We start from the raw sequence: 27637 nt of genomic DNA on the forward strand, positions 1-27637 counted from the left end.
GGGGCCCAGACTGGGAGCGGCGCTGAGAGGGACCGGTTTTCCGGGGCTGGCAGCTGCCTAGCAAAAGTTTCCTGTGGAACAGTGGCCGGCGGGGGCGGGGGCGGGGGCGGCAGGCGCAGCCCAGGACCCGGGGGCGGAGTGCAGGCGGCTAGGGGCTGGCCCGAAGACCGTTAGAGAGCCTCGCTCGGCCCCGGGGCCCCCTGGCTCGCCTCCCCGCTGCGCGGCTGCCCACCTGGCGACGTGACGCTCCACCAATCCCCTTCGAGCTCCTCCGGGCCCCTTCGCCTTGCACCGCCCCCCTCCTCACCCTGAAAGGCGCACCCTGACCGGACCGCCCTGCGCTCTCGCCGCGGAGCACCCTTCTGGCTTCTTCGTCTCTGGACGGACGGACGCTGGAGCTCTTCCCTTGCCCTTAGCCAAACTTACTTTCCCGCCTCTGGAAAACTCTTAGCTTCTCTCTCCTCCTCCCGTCAGCTCGCTCTTTTCCACTCCATTTCCCTCTCCTCTCCCACGCCACAAACCCACCTCCCCTCTCCTCTCTCCCATCCCCTCCTCCCTCCCCGGGACCCCCCCCCCCCCCCAAACTCTTCTTCCTCCTTCACCTCAAAGACTCAGTCCCAGCGCGCCTGCTGGGCTCGGTCTCCTGCTCCGGTTCTTCTCGAAGTCATGGCAGGACCTGGGGGTTGGAGGGACAAGGAGGTGACAGATCTGGGCCACTTACCGGTAAGTAAAGGACTCCGGGCCATCGCCCTCCTAGTGCGCTTCTTTCCGAGGCTTTGGAAGCCTGGGGAAGAAAGCCCACACCCTCCAGCAGCCTAGGCCAGGACTTCGACGGGCTGTGGCTCAGGATGGGCCAGGGAAGCGCCTATGCACAATCAGCGTTCCTGGGCTCCTGGTTGAGGTGAAGGCCACAAAAAAGCAAAGGGACAGGGTGAGGTTGGGGAGAAAGAAGTGGGTCCTAAAGGGTGGGGCCCTTTCTAAATAGAGCCCGCTTTGTCTAGCAGCGCCTGGGTACTTGTAATAGCAGCGTTCCTGGAGAGGACAAGTGGCTGACCACCCACCCCCTTTGCTTCTTTTGCCAGCGGAGATCTCTACCTATGGGTGACCCCTTTTAAAAAAAAAGTAATGAGCACTAGAAAATTGAAGCATTGGAGTCACACTGCTCTCACTTTGTAGTAGCGGTTTCTAAAACTTGATTCTCACCAGGAGAATGTTCTCGATTTAGTATTGCTGGAGCGAAAAGAACTCGACGCCGCCTGGATAAGAACTGAATTCTGTACATGCCTTTTAATATTTAGAACAATGTATATTATGTCCCTTAGATGACGAAATATAATTCTTTGTTCGTTGTTATCGTGTACAGGGTTTTTTTTGCTCCATGTCCAGTTGAAATTGATTGGTGAGCTATTAAAGTCATCATAAACAGCAGACTTACTACTGTAACAACACCGTTTATTTCATTGGCATCTGGTTTCTGGCTGATACTGGATCCCACCCAAATCCATTTTTCAAGTTCCCTTTTTAGATTGGCATTTCACTTGCACCCTCTCTTGAATGCAAAGGGCCCCTGGACTCTCCAAAGGAGAACGATGCAGGCACTGTGCTGGAAGGATCGCCAAGCATGTGTTGTTCAGGGCATTGGCCTCCGTGCCTTGAGAAAAGCTAAATATTAACCGTGCAGTTATAGGACTATTCAAAGTCATCTTGCCTTAATTAATTTTGTGGAAGTTTGGCATTTAAAGATACCTGTTGTTAATGATGGCAGATACCTGCCTCCCTAAAAATGGGACATTCCCAAGGCCTCCTTTTATAATTTTGCAGATGTGGTATGGTATGTGGTAAGGGGAGGTGATCTACTTGGGTAATATTTTAGCAAACTATTTCAGTCATTAAAGGACGTACTTCAATACAAAACTGTTGAATGGCAGCTGGTAGAATTGTTATTGTTGCAACTTCATAAAATAAGACCAAAGAATTAAAAAATATTAAACCATTTTTCATCCCACATACACCTGAAATCATTTCTTTTCCAGGATGTATACATGAGATTTCTGGATTATGGAGGCTTCAATTGGCGGATTGCCTTCTGAGCAGAATTTTCCTATTCAGACTAAGATTGATTTGGTCCTAAATAAGACTGTAAAGTCAGTGGGTGACCTGCTCACCTCCTCAACATTCTCAGGCTCTGTGTGTGTGTGTGTGTGTGTGTGTGTGTGTGTGTGTGTGTGTGTGTGTGTGTGTGTGTGTAAGCACACATAAACAAGCTGAAATAAACTACTTTCTAAAAATGGTTAGATTGGGGGATGGAAAAGACCTTATAGAAATGATAACACAGGGAGTTCCAAACCCAAAGAACACAGACAACAGAAAGTAAAGGTGCCTAACCACAAACGTCAGCGAGAGAGTCCCTGGATTAACTAACCTGGTCATGGCTTTGGGACATACAGATCATGACGAGAGTCCATAAGAGAAGCCAAAAGGCTGAAATCTTTATATTACAATTCACTAGAACATTAGTGTTCTCAAGATTAGATTGAGGGTGGCCATGGATATAGGAGACAAACATGAGATTGGTTTGTAATGTTGGGGAACATGGAAAAGACAAAAACGTAGGGTACAAATTATATTTTCCCTCATTTTAAATCATCATGGAAGGTTCAATTTAGGAAAATTCTTATATTTCAGAATTTTATTTTAGGGTAATTTTCTGTATCATCTGAACAAATCATGGGTAATTCTCCCCTCTCCCTAGATCCAAATTCCAAGAAAAGAAATAGAGCTGAAGAGCAGCATGCTCTTCAATATTTTCTTTATATCAAATGTGTAGAGATTTAAAGTCATTGTTTCTTCAGTCACCGAGGTGTAGTTCTTTGTTTTGTTTTACATTTAACTTATATCCTGAAGACTTTGAAGTAAATGAATAGATGAACTGGTAAGTTAGATAGACATTTGCATTTTGATGCAGAGAGACATGATCAAGCAAAGAAAACAGCATAGGGCAGTGTCCCTTGCAATAGTTATTTTCAATAGGACACATATGAAGGACAGAATATTGGCATATGTCCCTGCTAAGTGTAACAGTTTGGAAACAGCTAGATAATGAGGAGATATTCAAACCATGACGTGTCAAATTGATCAAAAAGAATCTTGGAGGCCTGGATATAGACTGGCTGAGCTGTAGAGTGCATGTCTAGCACGCACAGGTCCTGGGTCCAGTTCCCATATTACACAGGCACACATAAACGTATATGCAAATCTTTCAGAGTATAAGAGTACAATTAAATATAGGTTTTGGATTTATATATTACGTACTCTTTGTGATTGGTCAATTAAATGAACATAAACCAGAAGCCCTGGAGAGTACAAGCTTGGGCAAGAGTACAAATCAGAATTTAAAGAAAGGGATAGGATTTGAGTCATGGAAGCGGAAGGACCATGACTTTGGGGCTAGTGCAGGCTACATAGGGAGTTCCAGAATAGCCTGAGCTTCCAAAAAGACCCTCTCTATAGCACAAAACAACAAAAAAGTGATATAAATTATTCGGTATTTTTAATTAGATAATATTTTATGCCTAAAACATTAAGCAATAGTGAAAGTAGAGGAGAAAATTACATAAATTTCACATTTGTAAATGTTATTTTCATGTAATTATAAAGCCTTTTGTTTAGGGCCTTAGACACATAAAATAAGAAAGCCATTAAATATCAAGGAATAGGTCAATTTAATCATATTTACTCTTTGTTTTTAAGATAGGGTTTCATGTAGCCCTGGCTGGCTTCCAACTATTTATATAGCTGACACTGGCCTTGAGCTCCTGGTGTTTCTGCCTTTCTTTTCTAAGTGCTAGTAGTAAAGATGGGTCACCACATAATCATACTTGTTAATGACCTGCTCTAACGTTTCCCAATTTTTAACTGAATATATATTTCCTATAGGAGAAGAAAAGTACAGAGGTTTGTGGTTTATGCTTCCTTTCTTTGCAAAGAGAGTTGCAATGTTGCATGTGTTTAAATTATTATATATTAAATTTGTATTAATTTATAATTTATTATATATGTATGTATAATTAGTAAGCCTCCATAACTCAATCTTCTTCATCTCCAAATCTAGCTAGTCTTTCACTGCGATTGTCCCCCAAGCCTTCTCTGCCCAGTATGGTAATGACATTCCTTGTGGCTTTGGCCTTGGTATTTGACACTCCCCTGTGTACTCTTAATCTATATTGGGGTCAGGATTAGACAGGCTTTGAGGACAGTAGTGGCAGAGGTGATCTGAAATAGTACATGATCCAAACACTATATTTGAAATACATTAGGCTTATATTTAAATATAACTTCCAGTTTTCCCAGTCTTCACTAAGAAGGCAAAAACATGAGTTCCGCTTTCAGTCATGAGAAGCTTCCCACTTCACCAAATCCCTTAGCTGCTTTGTGGAAGCCATTTTGCCTTCAAGGGTGCAAGGTTTGACATATCCTGCATACCATCCATTGCACGTAGAATACTGCCTCAGCTTGATGTTGCAATTCAATCCGTTTTCTAAGCCACGTCCCCTGTCTCTAGGACAGTGTTTTTTTCCAGAGGTTCGTGCACAGAGACAGAGTACGTGAGTTGATAATCATCTAGGTATCTTAAGAGAGTCACCCAAGGGAATTCTGACTTCGTCATTCCATACTAGCCCTAAGGATTCTTTATTTTTAAAGAGGATTTCTAAATGAGTCATGTGGAGAGAATATTTATGAAGTAGTCATCTATAAAGACTCTGATTCTATTGTGAAGCTCATCCCTGCCACTATCTCTGAGTTTCATTCTAGTACTTATCTCATTAGAACCAACGTTTTAGGAACTCTAGCCACAAGTTCTTTCCATGATGGAAGAAAATCCTCTGCTGTCTCTCTCTGTATACTCAAGTGTTTATCCCACTCCCCTTGCTGTGTCACCGGTGGAACATGTTCCCTAACCTTTACGTGAATGTAAGTACATTTGAAACTTCTTGCTACCTGTGTTGACCATGTGCCCCTTTTCTCTCCTCCTTTGTATAGGCGCATTCAGCTTTATTGATCAGGCTACGACTGTGTCTTCCTTGACCAGGAAACACTGCCTTCTAGTGGTTTTTTTGCTTCCTTCTTCTGTACCCTTAAGAAATTGGCCACTGGGGTGCTCAGCCTTTCCTTCTCTTCCTGCCCTCAGAAGAAACAACTCTCAAGCTCCAGCTTTCAAGGGCAACTCAATTAGGAATTTTAATTTGCTAGAGATAATTTGGATATATAGAAATATGTAAAAAATATTTTTTTTAAATTGCCTAATCGTTTCTGGCTTAGAAGTAAATTGACTTTTTTTTTCTTAATCTCACTTTTTAAGAGAAGATCTAGGAATTTGGGTTTCTTATTTTATAGTCCCGAATAAACGTGGGCTGACTGAAATGGAAAATGAGATATAAAGATTGTGTATTAATTTGTAAATCAGCATAGGTCTTCCCTCTTTCTATCTGAATTTAGTAAGCATTTAGTTGTAAAACAGAGATGAGACAGATTAACAACATCACACAAAATGAATGAAAACAATAGCCTTAAAACATAAGAATACTAAGTTTGACATGCTTTTAAACTTGAAATTTAAAAAAATGTGTTATTTGATTTAAGGTGAGCAGTAGGGTAATTAAGATGGTGTCATTATTTGTGACTAGAGAACAAAAAGATATCTGCCAACATTCATGAAGCTAAAATAAGATTTCTGTGATTTGCACAGTACAGTTCCTCATTTTCTCTTTTGAGTACTTAGATACTTGACTTAAAATCTTACTATAAGATTGTTGTTGAAGGGCAGAAAGAGGATAAGATAAATTTCTAACTTTTTCTGAAGATTCAGAGATACCAGCTATATCAACAGACGATATGAGAGTGCCCTAACATGGTATCTTTATCATGTTAAACACAAACATACTTATAAAAATAATAGCTTATCAATAAGAGTTAGCTAATTTGTTTAATTGTTTTAAGAAGTAACCCGGCCCTGCAAGATGGCTCAGCAGGTAAAGGTGCTTGCCCCAAAGTCTGAAGACTGGAGTTCAATCCCCGGAACCCACAAGGTGAAAGAATGGACTCCCACAAATTGTCCTCTGACCTCCACATGTGCATTTATGGCATGTGTGAATGTGCCCACACACAGTACAGAATGAATAAAATACACAAATAAATAAATGCATTTTTAAAAAGTGAGCAGTTGTTGTTTCTCTTAAATTGCTAATGGTGTAAATAAACTTCTCAATGATATCTTTGAAAGAAATGTGCTAAAGCAGTAGTCCCTAAAACCTGGTTCTTAGTAACTCCTTTGTTGCTTACCTCTTCCACATACATATCCAAGAGAGTCATAGCAAAAGTTATATACTAGATATTAAATATGCTTTGCTTATCAAATAATAAAAGCTGTCATTTAAACATTTTTTTTACTTTCAGTAGGTGGATGTACCTTGATCTATTTGCTTCTAATCATGACGTTATTGTGTTATTAATTTTAATGAATGTTTTAAGAAAGTATAATTCTGGGTTGCTACCCTGACAATGTTTTTGTCAATCCTGTGGAAACATTTGGATTTTAGGATGAAATAATCTGATATTTTTCCTATAAAATATTACAACTCAGACAACATTAAATATAACGCCTTTGTTTTCCATGTGTGCTAATGGAACCTGAGAGAATAAAGAAGTTTTCCAGAGTTATATAGTTAATAAAAACAGCTCTGGAGCTAAAACTCAGTTCTCCTGATTCTCCATCCATTTGGATACTTGTTGATTAAGATGAATTCAGAGTTGTCATTTGCCTATGACAGTTTTGCTAGATCACATAAATATCACACTAATCTTAAGAAATCTATGACTTTCTTCACATATGTTCCTTTCACTAAGGTGCTTTTCGTTTATTCTTTTTTATATTACATTTTTCACAGTGATAAAATTATTTTATAACATCATTAAATATTTATGTTCTATATACTTTCTGGATTTCCAAGTATTTGTTAATTTCTCTACCATTCTTGTATAAGTTGATCTCTACTCATGGTTCATACAAAATTTTCTAAAATCTCTACTGTTGATTAAAAAACAAGTAAAATGTATGGAACCATGTTTTTGGTGAATAGAAAAACAATACTCACATTACAAGGTAAGGGCATAATCCTTGAGGATGCGTATGGAAGATTCAGAACTGTATCCAAAAATACATTTTCTTAGATGTGAAGAGTCAAGAAACTATTGATCAATTTGTGCCATGAAAAAGACACTCAGTTGATATAAATGTGAATGTAAGAAGCAAAACCAACACTAGCTGCTGTTTTTAGTTCAAAACTTCTAATGCCTTGACTTTTGCTTTGTTATGTGTATATAGAGATAGTAGTTATAAGGGTAATAAATGAGTTCATTAGACTTTGCATCCAATATCTACCTCTCATTCATGAATGTTAAACTTCTTAATCTATCTAGTTAGAACTCAAAAATAGGTAATGAGTGAATACTTCTTCAGCAAGTGCATGAACTTATTTCTATCTTACTTACCTATGTAATTTACTCAGAATTACTTACTTGTATATATTTTACAGTATGGTTGCATGAGTTCTTAGTGTTCTTTTTTATAAATGACTATAGTCAATCTAAGGACATTGTTACCTATTCTTTGGGGAAATGGGGTCTTGAAAGAACATGTTTCAGGATTTTGTAAATTCCAAAGGAACAATGCAGATTGGAATCGTTTTTAAGAAAGCTGACCATTTTTGTTCTACTTTTTGTAGGACCCAACTGGAATATTCTCACTAGATAAAGCCATTGGTCTTGGTACTTACGGGAGAATCTATTTGGTAAGTGGAACTAGGTTATTTATTCATGCTTAATTTTTTTTAATAACAGTAATTGTGAGTCAAACCCCAACAATGCAAATAAAATACTGCTAAAATATAGTGCATAAATCTGAGAGGTGAAACAACTTGAATATATCATTGAGATTTTAAAATTTATTGTTTATTAATGCAAAAATGGATTGGAAAAACTATGCTGAACCAATGAACATAAGACGTAAAATTAATAAACTGAAACTCTTTGATTGAAAGGGGGAAATCAAATAGAATGTACCAAAATAATTATATTACTTGTTTTATAACCTATATCAATGGCTTTTAGTTATCTATATTCAACTTTAAATTGAATGTTTTATTATTGATAGGCAAAGTTCATTAATTTTCTATATTAGTGCACATGAGTCTGCAAATATGTAGATAAAGTTTGCTAAAGAATTTCTCAAGAAAAGCTACACTTATTTAATAATTATATATTATACACTAAGTATTCCCCTAGGAACTATGATAATCTCTTGGGATGAAGTAATAAATAAAACAAGTGTAGTTCCTACTCTTCTGAGGCTTACAATATTGAAACATATCATTAAGTGTGCATATGTATAGAGGCTTGTTTAAAACACCCACGTATGATATGTAAGTAAACACACAGCTATGTAATTTTAATTGTCATGTATTAACTGTTAGGAAGTTTATAGCAATATAGATGTATAAAACATGGAAATTCATTTAGATTGGAGGATCAATGTTGACCTACTTCCTGAGAGGTTAAAAACTGATATCAGGAGGATAAAAATGAGGTGTTGTTGAGGTGGACATTAAGACATTCCAGGGGGTAGGACAGTAGTAAGGACTTGCAAGTAGCCTTGTCACCTTAGTCAGGCCTGCTTCTTGTACTTTAAAATATGGTAAACTTCTATTGTCTCTGTCTTGTAATGTTATAAAATATAAGGTTCTGTATAGGGAAGCATTCTTTTCTCCAAGGCCTTTCCCTTGAAACCAATATTACTGTCCCTAGGCTAACCTTACTGCCCACTGAATTCAGATCATATTTATATGGATTGTGTAGCAATGCCCTGATATAGACCTAAAGTAAACATCTTTCCATCAAAACACGGGTACCCTCTATAAGGACATGTCTGGAGCAGCATCTTCCCAGTGAGACTTCTTCTCTAATTTGTCTGCCTACATTGGAGTGAGAGATGCTTTTTAAAAAAATTCACCAAAGCACATTCCACATAGTAGCAAGAGCAATGTAGGCAGGTCCAAAGTATAGAAAGAAGCTTGGCAAGTACAGGGAACTGAGAGAGTGACAATAAAAAGGACAAAAGTTTCCTTTTCTTCAAATAGTTTTGATCTTACACATAAACTGAACTGATTATCTACAGACAGTAATAATGGCACAGAGCCAAGTATATATTGCTTATGCCATGTTTCCTTTCATGCTTGGTAACATTCTCAGTTTTACCTCCTGATACAGTGATAAAACACCAAATACATGGGTAGTAAAATACCTTTTTATGACAGACACATTTATAATATGCATATTATAAAAATATTTCAATTCCTGAGGTGGGTTAATATATATATGTATGTGTATGTATATATATGTATATATATATGTGTGTGTGTGTGTTTGTAATTCTTCTAAGAAGTATACAGCCTTCTTCATCACCAAATGTTGGAAATAAGGTAAGAATTAAACATTCATCAGAGCTGTGATGTCCTCACCAGAAGAGCAGTCAAAAAGGTAAAAAGGTTATGCATGAAATTTTTATTTTTTTGAAAAACTCTGTGTCTAGTATATAATTAATAAAATTCACTCATGAGTTAAGCAAATATTTATAATCATATAGGTATCACCACAATGAACATTTAAGTATAGATCTAATGTTAATGTAAGCCAAGGAATCCCTTTACACTTAATTGTGTGGTATACCAGATGATTTGCAATGATTATGATTATTATGAATTTTGTTTTTACATATAATAAAAACCTATAATTGTGCTATAAGTTTATTTATATTGAATATACTCATTGTTTCCATACTTACTGGGATTTTGGGGGGGATGTTGGGTGGTCAACTTCTTAGACAAAATACAAATAATGCCTTTATATCAACATTTAGTTTAACCATTTCTAGAATTTTCATTTCTTTTTTGAAAATCCAATTTTATATCTGGTATGAAGAGCTTAAGATTGAAGACCTGAATGTTCCTTATAGTTTGAGGTTTCTACTAATGAAATACATGACTTCTTTACTTCTGGAAGATATTTACAGGCATAGGAGCCCGAATGACATTTTCTCTCAGCAATATAAACATGTCACTCCATTTCCATCTGGTTTCCATAGTTTCTGAAGTGGTGTGTGTGTGTATGTGTGTGTGTGTGTCCATGTCTGTGTGATTCAGAGATGTCCTCTCTCATTTTCTTGCCCTGTCCTTTATTTTGTCTGTGCCATAAATCCACACAGATGCCTGTATGTCTGTAATTTCAAATTTCATCCTGTATCTCACTTTCCAAAACTTTTGCAAATTCATGCTTGGTGCTTAGTAATTCACTTAAAAAATACGTGATTTCTTCATGTCTGCTTGTCTGTATTTCTGTTCCCCCTGCAGCCATAGGTGAGCCCATACCTTTCTTCAGACTTAAGGCTTGTTGATTGCTTTGAAACTTCTCTCTAGATTCAAAAAGTATGATTTTGTAGGTAGATTTTTTTTTCTTGATGTTAGGCTAGGAATGGTTCTCTCTGGATTTCGTATCCTCATCCAAAGTGAGAAGTGTAGCTTAAATTTTCCTGCCTGGCCCACAGTCAGGACAAATCTCTATCACCTGCCAGTCCCACAGCCACTCAAACCCGACCAAGTAAACACAGAGACTTATATTGGTTACAAACTGTATGGCCGTGGCAGGCTTCTTGCTAACTGTTCTTACAGCTTAAATTAATCCATTTCCATTCATCTATACCTTGCCACATGGCTTGTGGCTTACCGGCATCTTCACATGCTGTTTGTCATTGTGGTGGCTGGCAGTGTCTCTCTGACTCAGCCTCCCACTTCCCAGCTTTATTCTCCTCCTTGTCCCGCCTACACTTCCTGCCTAGCCAATGGCCAATCAGTGTTTTATTTATTGACTAATTAGCAACACATTTGCCATACAGAACACCCCACAGCAGAGAAGTCTATCTAAATTTCTTTTAAATGAATGCTCATGATGCAGTCATTAGTTGTATGGTAGAACACATCAACTTCTAAGAATTTTATGTGAACTATTTAGATCCAGAGGTTAAAAAAAAATACTTTCCACTCTCCAATTTTCTAAGCAGAACCCAGTTTCGGGATGTTGATGATTAAAGCTCTATTTACAACATAAAGATTTCTTTCTGTCACTCACACGTGACTTTACTATTTTTCATTGTATCTCAAATTAATTTCTTTCTGTAAAAAGATACATTAATATTACCCTCATAGAAAACAACATGGAGTAAGTAGTCATCAGTTTTAAAGTGATTATCCTCTTTACACTAATAGTTCTACTTTTAGAAGTTTTTAATAAAATACTCCAAATTAGAAGAATAAAGATGCTCCCTGCAGCGGAGAGTTGGCACATTGTGGTGAAGACAGCTCCTTTGAACCAGGCAGATCTAATTAATTCAACGCTTAGAGCTATGACAGGGAATCGGTCATTTAACCTCTGATTACACGTTTCCTTCTGTTTATAAGACACAGTTCATCCTACTTACCTTGCAAACTTGAATGAAACTTAGAAGCAGTATTTAGAGAATGTTTGACACATGGTAGATCTGTTAAGATGGCTATTACTGCCATTATTGTTGCTATTATTTCCACAAAGAAAAATTCAGTGACACTGTAAATAATAAAAAAAAAAATTAATGGAAAGGAATTACCTTATATTTAGTATTTCACTGTTCTGTAAAACAGTATTTAGTAAAATGACAGAAGAATACTTACTAAGTAACTAAGTAGCTAAGTAACATAGTCATTATTATACTTATGTCTTAAATATGCAGATGAGAAATATTGAATAAAACTGTTAGATTAATAAGATATTGGATAATTTTTCTAGTCATATTTTTGCTAGATTGTCTTTTCTGTCTATAATATTACATAGTTGAGGTAAAAACATGTGTCTATATTTTACATAGATATATACATCTATTATATATTAGACATTACCAGCTGTTAAACAACTAATCTATACAACGAAATGGAGATACGATACCATTCAAAGTTAATGTAAGAGTGACTCACAGAGTCCTCTGTTCTTTCAGTACTGCCAACCACATCCCCTGCTGTTGTTTGTTTTGGTTAAAGTCTCTCCAATGTCTTCCAGCTTGTTTCCAAGGCCTCCTTCTCTGGCAGGTTTCCAGCTGTCTGCTGAGGTCTGTGCACATAGAAATGAAGACCAAGTTTCACTCAACTCTACCTAGTAACTCTTTTCCCTTCCTTCTTCTAATTAGACACCTGTCTTCCCACCCTGTCCCTCTTCCCACCAATACAAGCTTCACTAGAAAATGTGGGTTTCCTTTTCCTTCTTCATTTTAAGAGAGAGAGAAAAGTACTGCTCTTCCCCTTTTCCCCAAGTGGGGTTAGATATGGTATTTTCTCTCTACCTTTAACTACTAGTCTCATAGCTTCTTATTAGTAATTTCAATTGGAAGAATATTTGATATTTGGCGATGGAAGGATATAGCTGCAAAAAAGAAAATCGGTTATGGCCTGGTAAGATGGCTAAGTGGGTAAAGGCACTTGTACTGTAAGCCTGATGACCTGAGTTCAGTCCCCAGAGCCCTTACTTAAGAAGGTAGGAGAGAATCCAATCTACAAAGGTGTTCTCCAATCTTCGTATGTGCCTATGGCACATGAGTGATGCCTCCCACTCCTCCAGAGAGGGTAAAAATCGGTTGCAACTCATTCTTCAGTGAGGCAGGATACAATTCAAATTTCTCAAGGTGCAATGTATACAGAGGTGCCGTAGTAATTTTATGAAATACTAAGCAAGACACCAAGACCCTTTAGGGAGGAAGGGTGGAAACTGGCAACCTGACCATCTTAACTTACACTAAGCATGTCACTTGAATTTTCTGTGTATTTATTCAACAATAACATAAATGTTCTAGACATGATAATTGTCAGAATTCCTTGTGGCACTTCACATAGTGCCTGACACCACATATAATGTAAGCAAGTCTGACTATCATCAATATAATGACAATAATCTTGTAGTCCCTTTACCTTCCTACATACTAGAAGTTGATTATTGGCTGATGGTGATTCATTGGAGTAGTTCCATGTTTTAGTCCACCAAAGAAAATATTCTTCAGCCTATTTTTCTGTTTCCTCCTCTATTTCACCACATGATAGGCTTGATAATGAGCTGAGTAATTATTATCCATTGCACAGGTAAAAGTTGGCAGTAGGAATACAAAGAATGCAAAGATGCATTGGTATGTAATATTAGTGAAACAGTCAACAGGACTTTCAGAGTGAATAAAATGACCTTGACCTTCATGAGATCTCAACTGAACTGCTAACATCTGAAACTTGTTCCTACATTACCATTTAGATGTGATGAAGACAATAAAAGGAGCTAAATGATTCAAGGCAACCATTTCAAGCAAAGGAGAATTCATCTGAAATATAGTAAAAATTTATATAGATGGTTCTGAAACTGAGGCTTACCTTGCACGTTGATCCTTAGAAGAACTTAGTGGGGAATTCTGCCACTTGGTAGTTAGGAGGTTAATTCAGGTAAATAATAGTGTGGCATTATAGTCATGAGCAAATTCCTGACTTGTTTTTGCTCGGAAAATGCAACCACTAATTGTGAACATCTTGTTTAAAAACACCATCCAATGCGTGGCTCTTAAATTTTAATTTTTTGTACATATTGCTAGACACATTGCTTGTATTTGCAAACCTTACCAAACAGGTGAGATTGAGCTTTATTAGTTACATTTTCTGCATTTGAATTTGGAGCAAGGAATGGGAAAAGAAAGGGAGGAAAGAAATGTCTTCAAAGTTGATGACATACAATTTATGATATTTAAAATTAATTTCCAGAAATATGATGCTGACATTTGAGTTGCCTAGCCACTAGGTCTATTGGATGGGAGAGTGAATATTTTTCCTTTTAGGCTGAAATTATACTGTTTATTTGCCTACCAAATGTCTAGCACTGTGAATGCTTTCTTTTTAGGTAGGAAAGTTTCCTCACATCCTTGCCATTTTGCAAATATAGCTCAATTAAGTCAGCCAACAAATATGACTTGAGTGCCCACAAAGAACACAACACTGGGTATTTTATCATACATTGCAAGCCTCTGTAGCAGGAGCTGAAGCTGAAGCTTAATTGAAGCCATAGGCCTATCAAGCTGTTGTGTCTTCTTAATACAATATCCCAGTTCCAGAGCAGTACCTTGGTTCCACCTCCTTTCTGTGATGTTGCTCCTTTTTGATAATATGCCTCAGATGTAAGGATTCGTCTTTCTCAAGTAACATCAGAGTGATCTAGCATAAGAAATGTTAAATTATCTATTACAAAAAAGACATTGTTTTGAATGTTTAAAACGTTCATGATAGAAATTTCCAAAATATTATTGAATACATGCTATGTCTCATATACTGTGTTGAGTAGAATGTAATAAGATAATCAGAAACCTATTGGCAGACATTTTTCTTGGTTTACTTAACTGAGACCTCACATTCAATGAAGGAATAATTATAAGAGGAAGAAAAAAAAGAGAGATTAATTAGAGTGGGCAAATGAAAGGATAAAATAGGAATGTTGTTGATTATTTTTTACTGGTTGTAGAGAGTATAGTGAAGCTTTTGGTCAGTGAGATTCCAAGAAGAGTTTTTTTTTTTTTTTTTTTTTTTTTATCTTCAATAAGAGAACAGAGAGCCGGGCGGTGGTGGTGCACGCCTTTAATCCCAGCACTCGGGAGGCAGAGACAGGCGGATCTGTGTGAGTCTGAGGCCAGCCTGGGCTACCAAGTGAGTTCCAGGAAAGGCGCAAAGCTGCACAGAGAAACCCTGTCTCGAAAAAGAAAAAAGAAAAAAAAAGAGAACAGAGATTGAATATTTGTAGTGTCATGGTGAACAGGGCCAGCATATGCCAAATAAATTCAGACTCGGGAACAAATTAATGGAAAGTACTGAGTCTAAAAGGCCTTGGAGAAAAGGATGTGTTTCTCTCTTGGCAATGGCATCTCTCAAACTGTGGGAAAGGATCTAGGCCTCTGAATTTTAGGTTTGCCTTGTTTTCCTGTTTTATCAAAACTTCTGTATCTCAGTCTTGAAGAAGGAAGAAGCTGTTAGTATTACAGAACAAGTCATGTATGAATTTCTGCCTCTAAGATATCATTAATGTACTCAATATAATATATGGAAGAGCAAGTTTTAAGCATATGTATAAATCACGCGCATATTCACAGAGCAAATTCCGTTCCTTTGGTTTTGTTTTAGCCATTAGTATTTTCCTACTTGGTTACCATCACATCTTCTTAAATAAATAACAGTTTGTAAGGTAACACTTGCATTATTGAAATAATGCAATGAAATAAGAATGAGCCCCAATTGGTTTTCAGGCTTCTCAAAAGTCTATCATATTTGTGTACCCATGTCTAAGGTACTGTTGTGAGTGGTGCCAACTCTGCCTTTAGAAATTGTGTCATTGTCATTCTCTGAGGGTTGTAAAAAGAAAAGGAGAAGCTCTCAGAAATTTATTTTGCTCAGTTACTGCAGTGGTAAAAACTTACAAAGAAGCCTATCAGCAAAACTAAATGAAAAATATAAAGGACAACCAAAATATACAAACAGGTCTTTATGCTACAGTTTTATTTTCCCCTGCTTATCTACACCTATGTTATAATAAATTGCTCCTCTACCAAAACATGAGAAAGGAGGGGAAATGAGATATGAATTGTTGTGCTATTTAAATAAGAGACATAATGGCATCATGGTGGTGGCTTATGCGTCATTTTTATTACAAAATAAGAAAGCATCTATAAGGTTGTCTTTTTTAGGCAGAGCCCCTTTATGAATAGGAAAAGAAGGTTGGATTGTTCAGAGTCCCCTGAGGGAGAAAAGACTGATTATATTCTAAGCACTGCCAGTGGCATTTTGTATAAATCATTAACTCTGAAGAGCAAAAAGCAGAAAAAAACGCACCACCATGATCAAAAAGCACAGGTCTTAGAGTACTCAGAGAAGGGCAGATTTTCTTGACTTTGAGAAAAATACTGTAATATGATTTAAATACCCACTTTTAGAGACATGAAGGTCTAATCAGCACATTTATCCTTAGTTCTGACATTGTCTCTTACTTTTCATTATTACCTTTAAATCTCCTAAGAGCACTGTGATATGAGTACCTTGTCCATTCACACATTAGGAAACATAAGATGGAAGAGATAATGAACAAACTGACAAAAGTAGTAAATTAGAAATGGCAAAGTAAACTCCGAATTTCCCCAATCCCTAGGTGTGTGCTCTTAAGCCTACTATATTATATGATGTATATAACATATATAATATATATCTGATATTATATATATATATTAGCATGTACCACTTAGAATAAAATCATTCTATCAGACATTAGGTAAAAATAGATATTTGCCCCAAATGCAAAAACACACATGTTTACAAAACACAGAGCTCAGGTCACAATGAAGACCATTAAGGATGTATCCCTGGAACATACTTTGTTACCTTCCTGAGGAGCTCTAAGACAGTCAGTCTTTGGGCTTTTTCTGGAACTCAATAAAATTTCAGAACTGGATGAGCACAAACAGGTAGACTTTCAAGGGCACTCAAGTTTGTGACTGCATTCCTCCTCGGACTCTTAGAAATCATGGGATAGTTGAAAAGCGGTTGTTGTCGCCACTTCCTATTTTCTAGTGCTCAAAGTCATACTTCTGAGGCCACGAACATTTTTCCTCAGTTACTGTTCCTATTGGTCACCTCCAGGAGAAAGGAAAGCAGTAAAGAGTCATAAAGTTAGGGCCTTGTGGATAATTGGTTTGTAATTGATGGGAAATTCCAACAAGAAAATTCAGAGGACGTGACCATGAAGTCCCATCCCGAGCTAGAGAGCCATTAGCAATTGATAGCTCCTGAGAGAGGGAGAGTCAGTTTCCTCTAAGAGTGTAGCCTCTGGTAGACTGGTCATGTTCCAGTGGAAGTGCACATATCTAAGAAAATATGGGCAACACAAATTTGACTTGATGGGTTTTTAGAAGAGGGGCATAATGATGAGTAATGGGTATGGAAGGAGTTGGGGTAGGGCTCAAATATGATCAAAACACATTAAATGGGATTCTCAAAGAACTGATAAAAATAAAATTAATACTTTTAAGTGTGTATATTAAATATATCTATTGATGTACTTCTAGTCACGTGTATAAAGATTAGGCTGTAGAAAACTTAGAGACCCTTTTATCTGCTTAAGGACATAAATTCTCCCAGGAAATACAGGAAAAATTGCACATAGGGGTTACGTGGCTATCGCTTGGAAGGTTAGACTGTAGCAGAGGATGAGAGGTGAACAAGTGGCCATAGAGAGTAAGGCTTCGGCATTGCAGATGTGCAGATGAGACTCGGGTGTGCCCTTTTGAGATTTCCCTTATATTGTTCCCTTCAGATGGGGATGCAGGTTTCAACAGAACTTACTGCTTGAGGTTTCCCTAGTGGTTAACCTCTACAAGAGTTGTAATCAGCCAAATTCTTCCCACCTTGTCACAAAATAGTGTTGCAATGACAGTATAAAACCAGCTAGAAGGCTTCAAATGGATGTCTGAAGATTAAGTAGTCTTTAAAAGTGCTATGCAATTTCTATAGCGAGCAGGACTCCAGGTGTATTTTTTGTTATTTTGACTGTACTCCTGGAGTGCCTAATAAAGTGAATGACACATGTTGCGGGGCAGGGGGCACAGCAGGAATAAATAACAAGGGAAAATTTCCTGGTCTATTTTCTATTGTCCATATTTATGTTTGCATTTTATCTTAAGAACTATCACTTAGCAAAGAGATTATAATTTAAAAAGGGTGCATCCAGAAAATCAGTTTTAACCACTTTTGCGATCTCTTTGGAACAAGCGTGGCACCTTACACACATGGTGCTTAGTGCGTTTTCTGTTGGAACTCGAAGGATGTGTACAGAAGTGACTTCCTCTCAAATGGGCCTTTATTGGGAGCTCTCTGCAGATGTACCTCAATGGAAAGAACTAGTGACACCCTGCCTAGCCTTTCAAATTATACCACCTAAGTAACTCTCTATTCTGACTTTTTTAAAAGGCGGTACTGTGTAGAGATAAATATTTCCAAAGGATGGAAATATTAGCCCTACTTTTTATTACTCTCTCCTGAATGAGTCATTTAGGAAGCTTGAAAGAGTATATTTTTTCTCAGGATACTGTAGTTTGCTGTAGTGTTGTTGGCATGGCCAAATAAGATGGTTTCAAGAGAGCTTCATACCTTCAGGAAGATGTCTAGAACATGTACAAATATTTCCTGACTTGGAAAATTGGCAGCCATTAGAAAGAAAAACACATATAAATAAGAACACACAAACGTCCTTGCTTCCCTTCACCTTCTACCCATGCTGGCCAGTTTTTTTAACTATCTTAAATTTTATTATGCTTTAAAAGAAATTAAATGGCCCAAAATATTAAACTCTAAAAGATTTAGTAGTGTATATTTTTTTAGCTGCTCTCCTCCCTCCCTCCCCCACTCTGTTTTGGTCTCTTTCGTTCCCTCTCCCTCTCTTTCACTCTCTTTCCTGCTCCCTCTCTCTCTATTGATAACAAACTTGTCTTGGTTTACTGGTTACTTTTCCAGCCATAAGGTCCTGGGAGGCTATTATTAGTCAGTCAGTCAGTCTCTCTCTCTCTCTCTCTCTCTCTCTCTCTCTCTCTCTCTCTCTCTCTCTCTCTCTCTCTCTCTCTGTGTGTGTGTGTGTGTGTGTGTGTGTGTGTGTGTGTGTGTGTGTGTGTGTTTATGTATGCTTGATTTATGACTCTTTCATACTTTTAAATATATTGTACTTGGTATTAAAATATCCACTCCTGAACTGCACTAGCAGCAGAAATAATCATGAACAAAAGGGTGCAAATTAGTTGAAGTGTAAAATAGAGTAATGATATTGGTAGAGTGCAGAGTCCGTGTTTACTCCAACCAGTGCAGTGTAGAATCAGTTCAACTGATTTCTTCAACAACGCACTAACACCCCTGAAAATACACAAATAGAATTAAATGACATTTGAAGAGATAATCTGCTCAGTCTGTATAATGTTACTTGTATGTATGTTTTAAGTATTAAAAGAAGGAAAGGGTCTGCTTTTTGTTGTTATATACACCTATAGCCTTACTAAAATGGAACATAGATGTTTTATATGCACCCAAAAAGGTTTTGGGTACTTCTCAGGCACATCTGAATGCCTAGATTCAAGATAAGGAGATTCCAGAACAATTACTTCCTGTCAGCTTCCTTCCCCGAGGCCCTTCAGATGGGATGCTCTGATATGAGGTCAGAAATTTCCAGATAAACCATCCCCAGTCCCCTCCACGCATTTGAAAGTACCAGTGACATGTGCGAGTATGTGAAGTCAGGAGAGTTTACAGGAATCCTTTGAAACATGGCTACTTAACCTATGCAAGATAATGTTCAGAAAAAAATAATAAACTAAATACACCCATTATTCTGTTAAAACTGTTGTAAGGCCTTTCAGATGCTATAAAATAGGACAATTTGTATTTTTTAACTTTCTTAATTTTATAATTATTTATTATAATTTTAGCAACAATTCTCCCTTTCCTTTCCTCCTTTCAAACACTCTCATATAACCTCCTTGCTCTTTTTCAAATTCGTGGCCTCTTTTTTCATTACTGTTGTTACATGCATATATGTATAAATATGTACATATGTATTCCAAAAGATAATTTGCTCAGTCTGTATAATGTTACTTGTATGTGTGTTTTAATTATTAGAGGAAGGAAAGGACCTGCTTTTTTGCACCAGTTTTTATGTAGTCATGTTCAACTTTGCAAATACTAGTGGCTTCAGGATTCTGTTGAGTTATCTTTTAAGTTAGTTTGTCGAGACAGCTACTCACTTGATGGAGAGTACAATTCAAGTGCATGAGTTATAGCAATAAAGATTCATTTCCTGAGTGTGTATCTCTAGGTTTATAGGACTTCCTGTCTATTTGCCTTAAAACATGCAGAATGAGAGGTAAGCTAAATGCCTTCACTGATTCCTAATTGAGACTTTCATTGGAAAACAGCCATGAGGACAAGGGCTTGATAACATGTATCATTTCCTTAATCTTCTCTACAGAAGCCAAAACAATCTGTTGGTCAATTGTATAGTTTCTATTTTTCTTTATTTAAATATTATATTTTAATGATTTGATGATCAGGTAGGGAGTAAAAAATAAAGCATGTTGGTAAAAGGACAGAAAAAGAAGAATTTAAGAGTCTTTAGAATTAGAGTTGCCAATTTGGCCCCCAAATGCAGAGTATTCAAGTTAAATTTGAATCTTATTGAGTAGAGAATAATTTTAAGTGCAAGTATGCCTCAAAGGTGTATACTTATACTAAATGGACAGCTGTCCATCTGAAACTAGAATTTAGCTGGGCAAGTTCTCTATTTTACCTACCAGCTTTATACAGAACTAGCTTTACCCGGTCACAAATTTATTGTTTGCTAGCTCTATATTAAGAAGTAAGGGGGGCCCTGTCTTACCCACCTGCTATGGTATGACAAGGAATGCTGAATCAGCTTAACTAAAACTGCTGCCAAGGGGTGGGGAGGGTTGGTCTCCTAGTCCCCAAACAGCTGCTGCTCCTCCCTGATTCTACCAAATGTTGTCTTGTGCTTCATTTGGAGCTCCATAGCAAAGCTGCTTTGCTGGCAGCTGTAGGGAGCACTAAGTCCAGGTGAGTAATTCTTTCCTCACTGAAGGGCTGAGTCAAGCAAAGGAGAGTTTTCACCTTGGCATACCAAGGAGAACATTTGCCTGCTCACTCTACTAGGCTAGAGAAGACAATCAAAGTTAGTCTAAATTACTCTGTGTTTTTCTTTTTCTTACTGTACATGTAGACGGGATCTGGACTGGTGAACTCATTAGTATTTGTCTAGCTTAATTGCACCTGATATGGGTCCAATCACTTAGTATGATTGCAACAAATATAGATCAATAATGTTGATTTTTCTTCTGCTGAAAGACCATATATACTATTACAGAGATCAGGTAGACTGGCCACCAATGACTAGTGTTGTTTAAGACTCAATTAAATACAGTCCATTTTGTTGAGTTGTGATAAATCACTTTTTCTACATGTGGTACTAGGACCTTTAACTTAAGGAAATGTACATAAGATGCCATTAGTTTGTATATAACACAGAATGGAGGTAGACTAGTAGCAATGCTGTTTAAATCTAGCCATTACATCACCCCTTTCAAATATATCAGCATGGTCCAGAGATGCTCCCTCAAGTACAACTGACAGTCTCCAAAAGAATAGCATACCTGTGAATTTTAGGAAAAATCCACAAGGAGGTCTCTAGTTGATGTGACATTGCTAGTTATTCCGTGTGGGTATTTGGTGAGTCCCAATGGAAAGAGAAAAGAACCCTGAGCAGTGTCACCATCCCAGGTACATTTGTTGGGCCTTCTACCACCATTAGTTCTCTTTCTAGTGGTTCATAAAAAATAGTTCTCAATTTAAAAGTAGAGAGAGTTTATCAAGGTGATATGTAGATACAATTAATAAGTTTTGATTTCTAGGTAATAAAAATACACAGTAACTTTAATTGCTTACTTTATATCAGATTTTCTATACACTTTGTGGGATTTAAATAATTTACTTTCTCATACCAACCCTATCAAGTAGTTTTATGCGTGTTGTCTGTTTTCTTTCTTTTTGTGTGTGTGTGTGTCACGCGCATGTGGAGGTCAGAGGACTGCCTGCTGGAGTAGGCCCTCATCCTCTGACATGTGGGGATTGAATGTGGGTCTTTAGGCTTGGCAGCAAGCATTGTTACCCATTGCTTTCTAGCCCTATATATGCTATTCTTATTTGATCTATAAAACTGAAGGGTTGTGAAGTGAAATAAGTTACCTAAAGTCATGCAGCAAGTTGCTAAGTCAGATTTGAAACAAAAAATGGAGCCTCTTACTCCTTGACAGGTCAGGGACAACACAAAAGTTGGGCCACCATGGCCATGTGGAAGGCATGATGAGGCTCGAGTGTATGCAAGTCTCCTGATCTCTATAGACTTATTATTTTTTTTAATTTTAGTAAGTCTCAAAGATTTGGGCCTGTCAAACAAAGATGAAGAATTAGAGAATTAACTTTTTGGTACTTGATGAAGTCAAATTACCTGGTATATTTTATTGAGGATATGGGGAGCTATGTGAGAAATTATGTAGCCATTTATGACATGCTTATTCTGAATGGTCAATGTTTAGGCATTAAATTTTGTCACAAAGAACAAGCTTTTTTTTAAAAGAATAAATTTTATGTAAAACAATTCAACAGCAAATTTTCCAGTGCACAATGTGTTTTGAAACTATCCAGAACAGAAATAAATTAGATATGCTGTTGATATTGTACAGCACCGTTTCAAAGGGAAAAGCTTTCTTCCAAATAATTAGACAGTAAATATATGTACTACTTAAGAGACTAATGTTCTTGATAAGAGTTCTACCCAGGAAGATAACTGTTTCATGAATTAAATTCCATGTCACTAACAAAAGTTAATGTAAGAACTTATTTTGACTCACCTTTATGTAATCAGATTTATTCTAGTTCCCATGCTACAGTGGAAGCACATGCTTTGGTATCACACTGGTCTGAATTTAACTTTTTATGAGTTAAGTGGTTTCTTGAGTAGAATGGCTAGAGGGTGGGTCATTTAACCTCCTTTAAGCTGAGTTTTACAAAACAATAGGAACAGGGAAATTCATTATGTAATGTAGTTGTTATTATCCCTGAAAAAACTTGTAAAAACTTTTCTCCAATACTAGAAATTGTATAATAAAATATTATTATCATTGAGAATGGGGGAAATGATAGAGCTACAGGCAACTAAGGAATGCTCAGAATGGAAAACTTTGTCTTCCCCAGGGAAGACTACTACAAATGGTTGTTTAATACCAAAGGTCAGCCTCAAAAAAATACATACAAGTAACAGTATGCAGACTGAGCAGGTTATGTGTAGGAACATATATGTATATAACAACAATTAATGAAAAAAAGAGGTCATGAATTGGAGGGAGCAAAAGCAGGGCTATATGGGAAGGGTTGGAGGGAGGAAAGAGAAAGGAGAAATGATGTAATTGTATTATAATCTCAAAAATAAAATAAAAAGTACTGCTGTGAAAGCTGAAGTAGATTGGGAAGAATCAAACTCTACTGCAGGTCAGAGTGGGAAGAACTCCTTAGACACTATAGGTTCACCATTTATTTACAAATAAAAAACCCAAGCCCCTCAACAGGGAAATTACATGCTAAAGGTCAAATAAGTATATAAAACCTCATACTTTATAGAAAATTCATGTTCCTATTCTTTACTTACACTCAGTTATTAATACTCGAATGTGCAGGCAGCTGTGATCTACATATCTTGCCTCTTTCCAGAGAGCTGAAGGTGAAATATCTCACTTCTCCCCTGCTTCTGTACCAGATTGTCAATCATTAAAACACTAGCACAGGCTGATAGTACTAGCTTTTATTACTCTACCAGGGGAATATAATTCTTTGGAAATTAGATGTGATTCAAATGTTTCTCTGATATCTTTTGAATGATAGCCACAAGTAAACAATATTAATCAATTTATGTAAAGAAGTTTCGTTGATAGTCACCAAAATTCAACAAGGAAAAAAAAAGAATTTTCCATCTTTGGCACACATTATTCCCATGGCATGCATCTTTCTCTGGATAAGTTCTTTTGTTTTGTATCTTCTCTCCTCAGTCTTTTCTCTCTACATACTAATACTGCTTAGTGCAGTGAAAAACTTCGACTGCCATGAATTTCTTCAGACTTTTCTGGAAAGAATCTGAAAAATATGGGAAGAAAATTCGTTCCTAGCTTTCTATAGCCTCTTTCCACCACGTTTATATCCATATGTTATGTATTATTATGTCAAATCTTAGGTAATTTGTCCTAGCTAGTAGGACTATAAGGCAGTAATAGAGGGAGAATGAAAGATACAAAATGGACTAAACTTTAGTACTTCATTCTTTCCAGAGTCATCCACAATTTGATATGAACTAAGTAACTGTTTCAGCAACATTGTAAGCAGAGTCAGTAGCAGGCCTGGACTTGCATCCCTCCAATGGAATATAATCTCCTTATTTTTGTACTGCACAAGCTCTTAAATTGGAGTGCACACCAAAATCCCTTGGAGGAATCTGTTGCACAAACACATGTTCAAGGTCTGCATGAAAATATTTCCATTGGGAACTACTGCTAAGCTAAACTTCAGATGTGAACTAGAAGTCTCGGAGAGGGCTTATTGATTTATTCAGAAGCTAGGAACCTTAAGCATAATAAGTTTTGAGAACGTAGAGATTTGACTCAATGTAGTAGGATTTGCTGGAAAGATAGACCAAAATCATTTCCCACAGAACAACTTGCTGGATTTCTCCAAATTCCCATCATTGGACAGTCATACACTAGGTCTTCTTGCCAGAAATCACCTTTTCACATGCATCTTATAAATTAAGAACTGCATTAAGCCACTGATTAACAGCTTAGTGCGTGAGATTAGTTCTCACCTTAATCCCAAGGGAAATGAGGTCCATGGCAGGTAAATTATTTCTGATGGCTGTGTGAGAATTAAGAGGGAGAATTTCGTAACAAGGAGAGTTGCTCCCAAGAAAAGCAAAGCCAGATGTAGCACCTCTGTAAAAGGAAAGAGCCTTAAGGGCTATGTGGGAGGGGTGGGGGATGAAGGCAAAGTACACTTTGCCAGAGGTTATCCAATTGCCCTTGAGGAAGGAGCCTGGTTCTCTCACTCCTACAGGCTCAAGTCTCTTTTGCTTAGAGTGACCCTCCACTGACCCTAGTTCATTTAAATGCAAAACAACCAAAAGAGAGACTGAAGGACTTAATCCTAGCCCTTAAATTACAGAGTATTAAACAGCTGATTTATCTGACCAATTCAGAGAAGAGACAACACACACTGTATATTCAAAGCAACTGTTCGAATTTATTTGTCATTTCAGAAAAATAGACTACATTAAGCCAATGGAGAAACAACTTTCTCAATCTCTTTGCGCACAGTATTTTATTTACTTACCTGAACCTCATTTTAGAGTTATGAGGCCTTTTCATTCTCTTGTGGAAAGGGAAATTGACCATTGGGTCAGATACTGTGAGACCTTTTCGATACGGTGAAAATTTTGAAGTGGTCAAAAGCTAAGGATTTAAACTGAAGGATGTAGAAAATGGGGACATGGCCATGTAGATTAGGTTGTTTTAAATTAACTGCTGAGGAGAGAAATGCTGAAGTTCTGTTTGTGGGTATAAATGGAATTTGGAGACTTTGACATTGGTAACCATAACTTTTACTATCACCTTTTAAATCTCTCTCCAGTTATCAATAAAGCCTGTTTTTCTAGATGTCTTCAGAGTACATATAGTTCAGAGACTATGTTCCCTTTCAAATGTGGTTTTGATTAATCCATTCTTGGATCATCCAGTTTCTTTTTGGTCAGTTAACTTGAGCCTTGGACTTTAATATTTTTTCCTTTTCATATTTGGCCATGTAAAAGGAGGATTAAAGCACATATCAAATCTAAGCAGCAGGATTTAAACCAAGCCAGACTCATGGACTTACTCCTCCCTTCCGATGTTAGACATCTATTCCCTAAAGCATCACCAATGTTTTCAATTAAGGAAGCCAGTTTAAGTGGCATGTGGACTAGTTTCTTAAGGGAAGCCCAGAAGCCAGTTCTAAAGTCTTGGCAGATAATAAGACAAAATTAAAATCTATTCACTTTGGATTTACTGGAAATCTGCTGAAACTTCTATGAAGCCCCAAGACGTTAACAGTCCTGATGGTAAAGGAAGGAGGAATGCAGTGTCTTTCAAAAATTTTTGAATACCCCATTACATCCTTTGGACATCTATCACCCAACTAATGGAATTACAGAAGTGGGTATTTACATGTGTTTCTTTCCCTTCTCTTCTGGCCAAGCCTGTAACATTCATTGCCCCATCGTGGTCATCCTTTTAGTTTTTCAGTTATGACCGGTGAAGTGGTTAATTAGCAGATTCTACTTGCATATGTTAATTCCTTTTATGTTGTCATTTTCAAAGTCAGGCTACTGGATCACCAACAGCATCAGTATCACCCCAAAACTTGTTAGAAATGCAGAAGATTTGGTCCATTCCAGTAATATTGAAACAAACAGAGTTGGGAGTGCCAACTGGGTAAAGCAGGCACCTTGATTTAACAAATGATGTCACTGATGAAAAGCATTTCTTAGTCGTAGTCCACCCTTGAAGCTGACATTTTTCCTCTCATGGTACATATAACCTTCAGTTAGAATCAGCTACTCAACAGAGGAAAACACATTTTTCTTGGAGTTTCAATATCATTTGGCAAAACTTACTTAAACTCCCTCCTAATCTCATGACTATGCAAGACACACAAACTCAAACACACATTCACAACACACACACACACACACACACACACACACACACACACACACACACACACACACACACACACAAAGATGCAGGTTAGAAAACAAAAATGTTTATCATTATTTAAAAATTTCAACATTCCATGAAAGGGAAAGTGAATTGTCTTCTTTCCACTTGGAAAATCTGAAGAAAAAAGATGAACTAGGCATAAAATTCTCCAGGTTAAGATCTTACAACATATAGATTTAATGAAGAAGTGTAAGACTCTCCTTCACAATAAAAATAAATTGTAAGCCATGAAAGTATGTCTTTGGGCATGGATAAAAGCAAACACCCTGACTCTCCTGCTCCCACAAATCCCTAAAAGTTTAGAAATACATGTGGCCCTGGTTTTGATTATAGAATTAGTTACTTTTCTCTGCTTGGCATATGTATTCTGTTAGTGAATTGGAAACTTAAGCAATTTGTTCCTTACATCTTAATACACAGTCGAGTAGCATTTTGGGACAGTCTTCACAAAGTTCTTTCTTGGCAAGTTAGTGATGGCAGCTTAATGCACTGGTTTGGAGTAGTGTAACAGCATTCTGCAGTAAATTTCTCTGTGATGATGGCTTAGAATGTACTAAATGTTTCTGCAGAGCTTTCAGATCTGGAAACCTGGGCAGGATTTTTTTAGAAAGGGCAGAAGTTGACAGTAGTGATAGAAAAAGTTGTAAGCTCTCATGGTAAGATTTACAAAGAGATAATTTGGAGATGATTTGAAGACTTTTGTTATTTTCTTGTCAAATATATTCATCTATTGTTCCAGTCAACTTTGTGAATCCATTTGAGTAAATAAAGGAATAAGAGAGAAAGACTGTTTGTCAAACCACGTGTTTGACTAAATTAATTCTTGGTTAGCTTACACTGGCTGAATATATCATTCAAGACACATAGCCTCAAGCTACTGCTGAAGTTTTATATATTCCTGTTAAGAAACTGAGGCAATATTAACATCTGTAAGCCACATGAATATAATATTATATATAGTTAATGAACTTCAGATGAAACATACTCATTTTAGTCACAGAAAGCAGCAACCTTTATAACTCTTGAATATGTCACCTA

At 37.1% G+C, this 27637-nt stretch overlaps 1 protein-coding gene across 1 annotated transcript in view; it reads left to right on the forward strand.

Annotated features, from left to right (window-relative positions):
* The first annotated feature begins 666 nt into the window (after positions 1-666).
* The window catches only part of Nrk (Nik related kinase), a 104334-nt gene continuing 77363 nt past the window's right edge, over positions 667-27637 (forward strand). The window contains exons 1-2 of the mRNA XM_052749190.1: positions 667-723; positions 7782-7847. Coding sequence (XP_052605150.1) covers positions 667-723; positions 7782-7847 — 123 coding nt within the window. The remainder of the gene's footprint in view (positions 724-7781; positions 7848-27637) is intronic.

The sequence above is a fragment of the Peromyscus californicus genome, unplaced genomic scaffold, assembly GCF_007827085.1.
Source record: "Peromyscus californicus insignis strain IS unplaced genomic scaffold, ASM782708v3 Scaffold_10__1_contigs__length_136768540, whole genome shotgun sequence".
Lineage (NCBI taxonomy): Eukaryota > Metazoa > Chordata > Mammalia > Rodentia > Cricetidae > Peromyscus > Peromyscus californicus.